Source organism: Echeneis naucrates, chromosome 11 (assembly GCF_900963305.1).
Source record: "Echeneis naucrates chromosome 11, fEcheNa1.1, whole genome shotgun sequence".
Taxonomy (NCBI): Eukaryota; Metazoa; Chordata; class Actinopteri; order Carangiformes; family Echeneidae; genus Echeneis; species Echeneis naucrates.
The window spans coordinates 2,933,041-2,943,801 of record NC_042521.1 but is presented as its reverse complement, the minus strand read 5'-3'; the positions used below and the strand labels follow the sequence as shown (position 1 = coordinate 2,943,801).

Sequence of the window (10,761 nt, the reverse complement as noted above, 5' to 3'; positions counted from 1 at the left end):
TAAAGATTTCTTTCTGAAAAATAGGTTTCTGAAACAGATATACAGTTATATCCCAGATATGTTTCTGTTAAGCTGACTTTTAATCGTGTCGATTCCTCAGTCCTCATTAAAACGTCAGGAATGCTTGGAGCATGACCAGAGAATTGTCGCCCTGGTCTCCATGATCAGACATATTGAGGTCAGAATAAAGCAGCAGCAGCAGCAGTCTGTTGGACGCAGCCTCATCGCCCTGGATGATATTATCAAGCAGACTCAGGTGAAACAGTATGCATATTTACTTTACATGGTTACGTTGCTTATGTTACTGTGAGACAAACAATAAATCTGATTTCAGGATTAGTCTCTTACTTAACAGTATCAAGAAAACTTTTGTTTTCTTTTCTTAATCCGTCTCTCAGACTCTGGACCTTGAACTGCGGGACTTGGAGCCTGAGATTACGAAGGAAGTGGAGGCTGCTGAGCAATTGCTTAAGCCCCAACCTAAAGATGTTCCTCCACAGCTCCTGTTAGCCCTGGAAAAGGATGGCCGTAGCTTAGCGAGGGGGTATGAGGCAGCTAGAGCACTTTCTGACGGGATTCTGCAAAGTCTGCGTGACCACAGAGATTCATACAAGGTAAACAAACAAAACACTCAAGTGTATTAGATATAGTTTGTTATCCTGTTTATGCCCACAGGATTCTTTGTTACTTCAGTTTTGATGTTTGTGTTTATTACACTCAACTGAAAAGCAGAATTGGATTTTGTTTTTAGGAGGCAGTCAGAGCTGAGCTGAAGTCACTGGGAGGACAAGTGGAGAGTCTGCTCTCCTGGTTGAAGGACACAGAGGCTCAAATGGAAGGAGGAATGGCTGGGATGGAAAAAATGGAGAAAGCAGAGGAAGATGATCATGATCAGCTCTCACAGCAGCTGAATCTTTGCAAGGCAAGTTTCTGAAGTGAAATATGAATTTGTTACCATAAAGATGCTCAATCAGTTCTTAACACTGTGTCTTACTGCTTTCAATGGTAAACAGCAGTTTTGGAAGATTGTATTCTGTTTGTTTGATTTGACCCCACTCAGTGTATATCTTCATATTTTCTCTGTCCTCTGAGCTATGTGTTACACGTCTCACACCCCCCCCGTTCTTTTTCTTTTAAAGGAGCTCCAGTCTTCGCTGATGGCTCGCTCCAATGATGTCAACAACGTGGCCTTTGAAATTCAAGTGTTCATCTCAGAGCGGGCACAGGACCTTGCCCCTGAGCAGAGCAGGCAGCTGCTGGGGCAGCTCCAGCAGCTCCAGACTGCTTTCCACAGAGCATCAGGCCAAGCTCAGGCCTGGGCTGATGCCCTCTCTGCCCAAAGAGAGAGGGAGGAGGAGCGGCAGCGAAGGGAGAAGCTGAAAGAAGAAGAGAAGGACAGAGAAAAGCAGAATGCAAGGGAGAGAGAGGTTAAGAGAAAGATGATGGAGTTGGTTTCTCCTGGAATGCTGTGCTGTTTTCACTAATATATTTAAGTGTAGTTAGAGTTCACATACTGGAATTCATAGCTTTGTCATGCTTTTTAACTGGTGAACAAGATCTCAGTACCATTGTGATAATCGCTCACGTCCTATAAAATCATATCAAACTTGTTTTGACTAGAAACTAGAAGAGCCTGATGTTAACTAGCTAACCTCCATAGTACTATTACACATCATTATTCTTCTCCTCATTTCATTCTTTAATAGGAACCCACAGCTGCTCTTGTTGCAAAAGCTTCGCCACATCATCAACAGTATTACTACCTCACTACTACTTCACAGGCCTTTAATGCAAGCTTGTTTGCTATTCTGCATGTCTCTGTAACATGTGTGTCATTAACCTGTTTGCCTTGCTGTTCCAGATTGCCACTGAAGGAAATCGCTTGTGTCACGGCGGTAAAGGCTAGAGATTTGATAGCAGAAACGCCTCGCTTAAGTTACAGTGCTTCACTGTTTTTCCTCTTTCCTCATCTGAACACAGAGGAGAAAGGGGAAAAATGGCACACAAAAAGATTTTGTATGGTTTCTCTTTGTATCGTTTGATGTGGCTTCACCAACATGTTAATGTGGAGATACTGTGTGTGCCTGTGTCTGTGTGTGTGTGTGGTTGTGTGAACTCTGGACACAATCTGCTCAAAGCTTGGCAAAGTGTGCACTACACAAGAGTTTTGTTTAGGGATAAATATGCTTTTAGCGTGATCTTGATTTAGAAATTCTAGAAACTGGTTGTTAAATCAAAACTTGGAAAAGGTTTGGCCCTGTCACTCAATTAACTTGTTTATGAATCATGTCAGTATCAGTTTCCTCACATTTTCTTCCTTTTGTGGGTCTTTGCTCTTTTCTCCTTCTCTCTCGCTTCCTTCCTTTCTCACAGGTGGTCCAGCAGCAGAAAGCCGAATGTTCTCAGAAACTGGAAGGCCTCACCATGTGGTTGGCTGGCGCTGCCAGTTTGCTGGCGAGTCAAAATGTGGGAGCAGAGTCAGGTGATGTGAACGTGCTACAAGAGAAGCAGAAAAGGCTTAAGGTACGACACTTTCATCTCCTTCCACATCTTCAATGTAAAGGCCGCTTAAACAGAACAATAAAATAAAAACACATGCTGTGTTTTTTGATGTGCATGTTGTTCTTTATAGATATTTTACTATCTAACATTTCTTTTGAATGCAAGCGTCTATCATGGCTGGATGAAATGTTTCATTTTAATGAAATCAACTCACGTTTTCTGCCTCCAGGAAGTACAAAAGGATCTCAAGAATAAAGGTGAGGGCATAGCTGAGGCCATCCGCTCTGTGGAGGAGTTCCTGGGTGAACGGGGAGAAAGTCTGAGCCCTGAAGAGAGAGAGAAGCTCCAGGGGACACTAACAAAAATGAAGGAGCAATACAACGCCCTTACAGATTCAGCCAACACATCGCTATCAGAGCTGGACTTGGCCATCAACACCACTGTACAACAGAACACACAAAGGGTAGGAAGAAGACCGTGGGAGGTTTCCATCCAACCAAAACATTTTTATGTCGTCAAAATTATGGAAATATGGCCTTAATAGATGGTATCTAAAACAGCCTTTACCCTTCCTGCTTCTCCAGGCTAAGGCAGAGGAAGAACTCCAGGAGACAAAGGGACAGATAGACTCTCTGCTGAATGAGCTGTCCTCCCTTGAACAACTCAGCAAAAGAGGAGCTGGACCTGCTGAATCTAAAGAGATTGTTGATGCACCGTTCTCACAGCCAGAGGGCGCTGTCATGTCACACACAGAGATGCTGCAGGTCCAGACTTGTCATCTATGTGCAGTGTATTTTTACCTTCCACATTTTTAATTTAGTGCTAGCTTTTGACTGTAAACCTTTGACCCCGCTTCTAGGCGGAGCTTCAGCAGCTGCAGACTCAACAGGCACAACTACTTCAAGTCACCCAATCAACTCGATCCCTCCTGGAACAACCTGACTCAACGGTTCCTCCTGAAGAGAAGCAGCGTCTCCGGGCTGCCCTGGATCAGCTGCAGGCCCAGCACCAGGACAAACTGCAGAGCTGCCAGGTACTTCAGTTCAATGAAATCCACAGCAAGGAAAGGACTGATGGAACGAGACAAAGGAAAGGACGAAAGAACTGTCTGACAACATTATGACGCTGATAGACGGATCCTTCATATAGTCTTAGTATTTTTTGCTCTAACTCTTATTGTCTCCTTAAGGACCGTCTGAGGAAGTCTGAGGCTCTGAAGGATGAGTTGACGAAGTTCCTCCAAGAACATGGAAATCTTGGTTCCTGGCTGGAACAGAGTGAACAGGAGCTGCGTTCCCTCGGGGAAGGAGAAACTGATGCACAAGGACTGAAGGGCCGCCTGGATGAACACAGAAAAGTACATAAGATACAAAATCATATGTCACATTTAATATGACGTAATATGCCTAATTATTCTCATTATTTCAATGCTAACTTATGAAGAACCTCATTTATCAAGATCACAACTCACTCAGAAACTGGTTCATGTTAAACGGCCACACATTCTCCACTATCGAAAGATATCCAGTAACCTCAACCTAGTTCTAAACATGCCAACATGTGGTACTTCCTTGAAAGTAAAACCAGCTGTAGTTTAGATCTGCAGATGGAGCATTGCCATTGACTTACAGTCAAAGACAGTAACAGCAAATACGGAAAGGAAATTAGTAAGCCAGGGTGCAGTCCTGGAGAATAACTTACTCAGCAGTAAATGCTGCAGGCATCAAAATGATTGGATTCTTAATGCTTTTTAAAAAAAAAAAAAAAAAAAAAAACAGCATTCAGCACACACAAACATTTTACAACAAAACTTGGAGCAACCCACGCTTCTGTTACTTTTTGCATGCAGCTGCTGAAGGTCGCTCTGTGACTGCTGGTCTGAGATTATATTGTCCAAGCCTGATTTTGGCTGCTTTGAAGTAAAGTGAATGAACTGAGGAATATCGCTCACAGCATCTCGTCCTAGATAAAAAAACACATAATGTGAAACTATGCCTTCTTTTCCTTTAATCGTCCGTGGAAGATTGCCTTTCCATGCTGCATTTCCATTCATCCATCCATGACCTGGAAAGTTCTGATTTACAATCACAATCACAAATTCAGGGAAACTCCATAGAACCAGTTTGGGATAAGTTTACTTGTTAAGATCCCTTTGTATCACGTTAACAATGTATTCTGTGGTTTCCTTATATTTTTCCCAGTAATCATAGAATTTGAACCAGAAACCTGTTGGTCCTGATTGTGATTTTCCATTTAACACAAGCTTTTGGTTTTTATTCAAATGTAATTTTTTCTCTGGTAGCAATTGAACCCGCTGAACCTATAAATGTATCTGTATCTCCAGCTTGCCGAGGAAGTGATTTGCCACAAAGCCGACCTGCGTTTCGTCTCCATCTCTGGCCAGAAAGTTCTGGACTCTGTTCAAGGGGCCCTGGAACAGGTTGGTGGTTCAGACCCAGCTCTGGAAAGCACCAAGCAGCTAGTAACTGACAAGCTACAGGATGCTAACCACAGATACACAACCCTACACACCAAGGTAAGTGACACTAAAATACTTCTGAATTGTTGTAAAGTTGAATCACTTCTTTCTCACTGTCTTGACATTTTCATTGGTGTGCAGTCATCAGAGTTGGGTGGTCGTTTGTCCAGCCTGCTGGAGAGATACCAGCAGCACCAGGATGAAGTTGTCTCCCTCCACTCCTGGCTCAGCACTCAGGAACAGAACCAAAGCATAGCCAAGCCGACCGGAGACACAGACCCACAGAACCTGCAGAACACGCTGAGACAAGTGCAGGTGAGAAACTCTAAAATTAAAAACAACCCAACACATAGTGAGAGCAGCAGACAGGCTAATTTCAAAGGAATGGGAAATGTCATCATCATCTTTAATATCTGTGGGATCATGTGGAGTACTGACCTGAAAGTTTAACTTCAGTCTGGAAAAAGAGTAGAAAGGACAGTATGAACCTTGTCTGAGTTTGAAATATTTTTGTCATTTGTAGAATTATTTGATTTTGATTGAAAGTGTGTCCTGTGTCCTCAGCTGCTGCAGGATGAACTGGCAGAGCGGTCAGTACAGCTGGAGAAGGTGAAGAGAGCAGGAAGAGATCTGGTCAGCACTGATGAGTCTCCCTCTTTGAAAGCTGTGGACATCCTCTGTGCTGCAGGTAACTGGCCAAGTTGTCCCTTCTAGTTCTAATCAAGCTGATCCTTCATGGGGGGGTATGAGAAAGAAGTTCTTAGAACAACATTTTTTCCTCTTTTATTAAGATGGTTTGGAGAAGAGATTTGGCTCTCTCTCTGCTTCGGTCTCTGAGCGGGCTGAGCAGCTTCAGACAGCTGTGGCCCAGTCTGTCAGTGTCCAGGAGGGCCTGAAGGGTCTGCTCAGCTGGCTGGACCAGCTGGTTGTGAAACCTGGAGCAGTGGAGCCCACTGCACAGGCTGTGCAAGACGCCCTTACCCAAAATCAGGTTGGTAGGACCGTTACTGGAGGAAAAATGCTGCATGCACAAAAGGGCCCTCCATTTTTGAAATTCTATCTTTTCTTTTTCCTTTTTCAGAAACTTCGGCAGGAGCTGCTCTCCAGGCAGGGCAGCGTGGAAGCAACACGGGACTCTGTTTCCAAACTCCTTCAGAGCTCTGATGCTTCCACAGCCTCAGGCCTCCAGGGCGCTCTGGACGAACTGACTCATCACTACACTGCAGCACAAGCCAGCCAGGCAGAGAGAGAGGCTGAGCTCAAAGGGTTGTTACCCAGACTGGAGAGCTACGAGCGGCTGGGCACTGACCTCCAGGTCTTCACTCAGACCCGACTGAAGGCTCTCAGCCTGGTGGGCCAGCCAGACCGCAGCATGGATGACTACAGACAAACCATTGAGGTCAGCAGAGGATCTGAATTATTTAGTCATCTGCAGCATGGCGTCATTTTTCATGCTTAAAGCCCAAAACAGTGTTAGATGATTAGTTATACTGTCCTATAGTGTCTATTCAGCATTTTTGTCCTGTGCATCTTTTCTCAGGAGGTCAGGTCAGAGCTGGAGCAGGAAGCTGGCCAGCTTAAGTCCTTCTGCGGCCTCGGCACAGAGCTGAGTCAGTCAGACACCTTCAGCAATACTCAGAGCTTATTGGATAATGTCAAAGGGGTGTCTGATGAGTTCACCCAACTGGAGGCCAATGTCAACAAAAGGTAAAAATGTTAACAGATAACATGAGCTGATAACTAAGACTCATCTCACAGGCCTCCCCTTGGATTCTTATCGACAAAGATTAATAAGAAAAGTCCCTGGGATGTTCAGCTTTACTTTTACTTCCTTTTTTTGCCAGTTGTGCAGTTCCCCATGAAATACACAGGGGGGCTCCAGATACAAAGCTGTGAAAACTCTGTTGTCATTTTGTATTTCTTTGTCCCATATGATGTTAAAGTTTAACAGGAGTCAAATCCTTATAGTCTGCCAGCAAACTGTCAGAGCTGGATGGGATCAGCCTTACAAAAATCAAGATGGGCTGAGACACAGGCCTACTTAAAAAAAAAAAAAAAGTGACTAGCTCCGCAGAACAGAGTGTGCTGCTGGCATTTCCAAAATTTGTTTTCTAAATTTGTAGCCTTCACAGAGCACCAGTTGCCATGCCTACCCTGTTTGATGTCGTATCAGTGAATAGCCACACTTGAAGCCTGTCAGCAGGGGGCTGGGAATTTATAAATACCATCAGCCTGGTTTAGGTTTATTGGATTATACTTAAGTTTGTCGAGCCAGTCACATAAAACAACCAATAAAGGCTGTGTAATGGATATATGTAAAAATGACCTGCTCAGATAGCAAACCAATCATCCATAATTTAAATGGGCGTCATGGGTTCTTATCGTTGTAATTTTATGGGTGAGAACAGTCATAAAACACGCCTTACGTGATGTAGGGGGGTTATTTACTGTGTTGTATGATGTTTCATAGCAGTTGCCTTCCAAGTGTGACCTGCAGCATGTGTGTAGTGTATCTGTGTGTCCAGTGTGAGCTGATGAGTAGGCCTGGGTGCTAATATAAGCAGAGTGGACATGGCTCATTGTCCATCCTATAAACGGGCCTCTCGGATAACACCCAGCTCCGAAACCTGAGGGGGAGAAAATAGCAGCTTGATAATGATACTGCTCAATGCCAGACAACTTCTCAGAGCTGTTTTGTCTACGGCAGTCAGCACTTTACCAGCCATAACATGAGACAGATCGAATGCAAACAGACAGGTCAAGGCTGTGTTAATGCTGCCTCGGGGCCAGTGTAGACCTTGAGTGTGCTGTGTCAATGGTGCTTGGTGTGTTTCTTTTCCAAGAGAATATACTGAAAAAACTGCTTCAGAGAAATCTTAGAACTGACGGTGAATTTTCTCTGCTTTCCTCTCCTTCCACATTTCCTTTCTATTCTTTATTCTTAATTATCCCCTGTCGCTGCTTCTCATCATCTGTCCCTGTTTCTCACACAGGTTTGCTGCCATCCAGGCCTGTGAGCAGCAGCTGCTTCAGTTCCGTGGCCTCTCTGGGTCCCTCCTCAGGTGGCTTCAGACGGCGCAGGACCAGCTTCTACCCAAAGAGGCCAACCTCAACACAGAGGGCCTCCAGAGAAGAGTGCAGCAGCTCAAGGTGCGTTTGTCAAAACATGAACCAACAAGAGCCAAGTGGTCAGACATGTTCTTAAAGGTAAATGTCTCTCCAGGACTTGTTAAATGACTGGGAGTCACAGGGATCCAGGGTTCAGGAGCTGAACAAAACGGGCTCAGAGCTGGAGTCCCTCATCATCGACATCACCGCTCCTCAGACTAAAACTGGTAAGAGCAAGGATGGAAACACCACCAAACAAATCAATCCTCACACTTCACTACAGTTTAAATGACTCATTTTCCACAGCAACGTAGGTGAGATTTACAGATGATGTGGTTAGAAGCCACTATTGCAGAACTGTGAATTCCTTTTTAAGTAACCAGGGTTAGTTCTCATGTCAGAATTTGGTACACGAGTGTACTTTATGTTCGTTGTCTGTCTTTGGGCGAGGCAGAAGGAAATGTCAGATTAGAAGTAGGGAAAAGAAAATGTTGTGAAAAGGTTGTGAGGTTTGGATCAGAGCAAAGCCACATCACTGAAAGGAATTTGACCATGAAATTTTAGCATGTATCCATGAATTGTCTGTTAAGACTTCTGTCATGTGTTTCCATGGCTTTTGTCCAGCGTCTGTGTTTCTCTCACGGAGCTCCATGTATTAAATAAAATTTTATGATTTATCGATGTTACATTCTTGTGTCAGAACTTATAAACTAAAGTAAATATATTAATGTTTTACCCATTGGAACAACAGCAGCCCTGTTTGGTTGTGTGTCTACGCTTGCATGAGTGTGTTGTAGAGCCTCTGTCACAGTCAGGTGTGTGTCTCTCTCCCAGGTGCTCCTCAAATCAATGGCTCAGGCCCCAGCAGTGTTAATGGCATTCACACCTGCAAAGGTGAGCGCTTCGTCCAGCTCTCTTTCCTCATTAATGCCGCCTGAAAATCCACCTTCATAGTAAACTTAATCAAACAACAGTTATTTAAGGTACTCGATCGGCAAGATTAGCCTGTTTTTCTGTGTCTGATGCAGTTATGTCTCTGTCAGCTTTCTGTCCATGTAAAACATCCGTTTATGGCAAATTTGTCCTTTTTGTTGTTTGTTTCTGATGCAACAGCAAGATTTTACCAGCCCTCTTTATCTCAGCTGACCTCACCCAAATGCTGTAACCTAATAACAGCTCAGTCATCCTGCTCCAATACATTACAACTATTCTAATAGATGGCTAATTAACTAATTTATGCAACTCTTTGCTACCACTTAAGGCTGTTAAGTTATTGCCTTTTCTCTCTGTTTTGCCGTCAGACCTGACAGAGCTCCAGGTGGCCGTGTCCGATGTGAACACTCGATATGAGACACTGGGTGGAGAGTTGAAAGAACATCTCGGTCGTCAGCAAGCCTCATTGGAGCTGAGGCAGAAGGCCCGGCAGGGTACAGAGGAGCTGAAGAGCTGGCTGACAAACAAAGAGCACAGCCTGAAACAGGGACAGACCGCCTCTCCCTCCAAACCTGAGGCAGTGCGCGCCCAGGCCCAGGAGAACAAGGTAAAGGGAAGGGGAACACTGGACACCGTGCAGTGAAATCACATTTCTTCATTCTTAAATTTCCTCAGTACTTAAATTTTTAATGTCATCCATTTTTTTAGTTTGGACTTTTACAGGAGCTGGTGCCAGAAGTACCACCATCATCTTTTCTGCTTCTATGGCTAAATTCAAACATCACAACATCAGATTTATGGTGTTCCTGGCTTGTTTAAAAGATGTTGTATGTTTGAATTTCAGCTTTAATATAACATGGTCTTTTTCCATTTCCTCCCCAGGCCCTGCTCTCCGAGCTGGCTGAGCACTCTGGCAAGGTAGAGGAGCTGAAGAGCACATTGAAGAAGCTTATTGCTGACAATCCTGACTCTCCAGAAGCAGACAGCTGGAAACAACAGCTACAAGAGATAGGTACATGTTGCTGATGACAACAAAAACATATAGCAGGGCATATGGCAAGGTGTTGGGACAAAGCCCTTCTCAATGCTGGAAGGACGAGATATTGTCCTGCTGGAGAACAGAGAAGGACGTGGAATACTACACAAGACTTATAGTACAGAGTTTAGAAGTTGAAAAGCCTGTGTGGGGAGAGACATTATGAAAAAAAGAATATTGTGTAAGAATCTTGGGCAGTCGTGTTAGTAACAATACAAAAGGTGAAAGTAAGAGAGAAAGAGAGTGGATACTGCCTCGAGGACTTAACATGAAGAGTTTCTTTTGGGTTTTCCGTAAAATTGTGCAGAGGTGGATGTTGCTGCAGAAACGCAGGAGTGAAAAAATAATTAGACCTACAGAAACTTAGAACAGGAAGTTTTTACTGAGGCCTGTTTTTGAAAACTATGCAGAAGTGGCACAGTGCTTCAGAATGTGTGATAATTCCTCTAAAAAATAGAAACTGAGATCAATATTATCCAGGGAGAGAGTGGGAGGTGTTCCTGTCAAAGACATTTGTTCGCTTGCATACTTGATATTTTTACCAGGGTCTGGTATGAGGTAACGGAGACAGAAATATTTAAGGTGAAATCCAAGAAGGAGGCCTTAATATTTCTTATTTCATAATGTCTTCTCAGAGCCATGTAGACTGCTGAAAACACACGCGCGCGCGCACACACACACACACACACACACGTTGGTGGAT

The 10,761-nt window shown here is 44.0% G+C and overlaps 1 protein-coding gene across 6 annotated transcripts in view; it reads left to right on the top strand.

Moving 5' to 3' along the window:
• macf1a (microtubule actin crosslinking factor 1a) overlaps positions 1-10,761 on the top strand; it is a 163,196-nt gene that overhangs the window by 96,099 nt on the left and 56,336 nt on the right. For all 6 annotated transcript variants that reach the window (XM_029513794.1, XM_029513796.1, XM_029513793.1 and 3 more), the window contains 20 exons: positions 101-256; positions 399-614; positions 752-922; positions 1,140-1,427; positions 2,374-2,523; positions 2,732-2,965; positions 3,087-3,266; positions 3,362-3,535; positions 3,692-3,859; positions 4,847-5,038; positions 5,123-5,296; positions 5,546-5,669; positions 5,773-5,972; positions 6,063-6,380; positions 6,522-6,688; positions 7,975-8,131; positions 8,205-8,316; positions 8,924-8,983; positions 9,391-9,629; positions 9,905-10,034. In XM_029513794.1, coding sequence (XP_029369654.1) covers positions 101-256; positions 399-614; positions 752-922; positions 1,140-1,427; positions 2,374-2,523; positions 2,732-2,965; positions 3,087-3,266; positions 3,362-3,535; positions 3,692-3,859; positions 4,847-5,038; positions 5,123-5,296; positions 5,546-5,669; positions 5,773-5,972; positions 6,063-6,380; positions 6,522-6,688; positions 7,975-8,131; positions 8,205-8,316; positions 8,924-8,983; positions 9,391-9,629; positions 9,905-10,034 — 3,610 coding nt within the window. The remainder of the gene's footprint in view (positions 1-100; positions 257-398; positions 615-751; positions 923-1,139; positions 1,428-2,373; positions 2,524-2,731; positions 2,966-3,086; positions 3,267-3,361; positions 3,536-3,691; positions 3,860-4,846; positions 5,039-5,122; positions 5,297-5,545; positions 5,670-5,772; positions 5,973-6,062; positions 6,381-6,521; positions 6,689-7,974; positions 8,132-8,204; positions 8,317-8,923; positions 8,984-9,390; positions 9,630-9,904; positions 10,035-10,761) is intronic.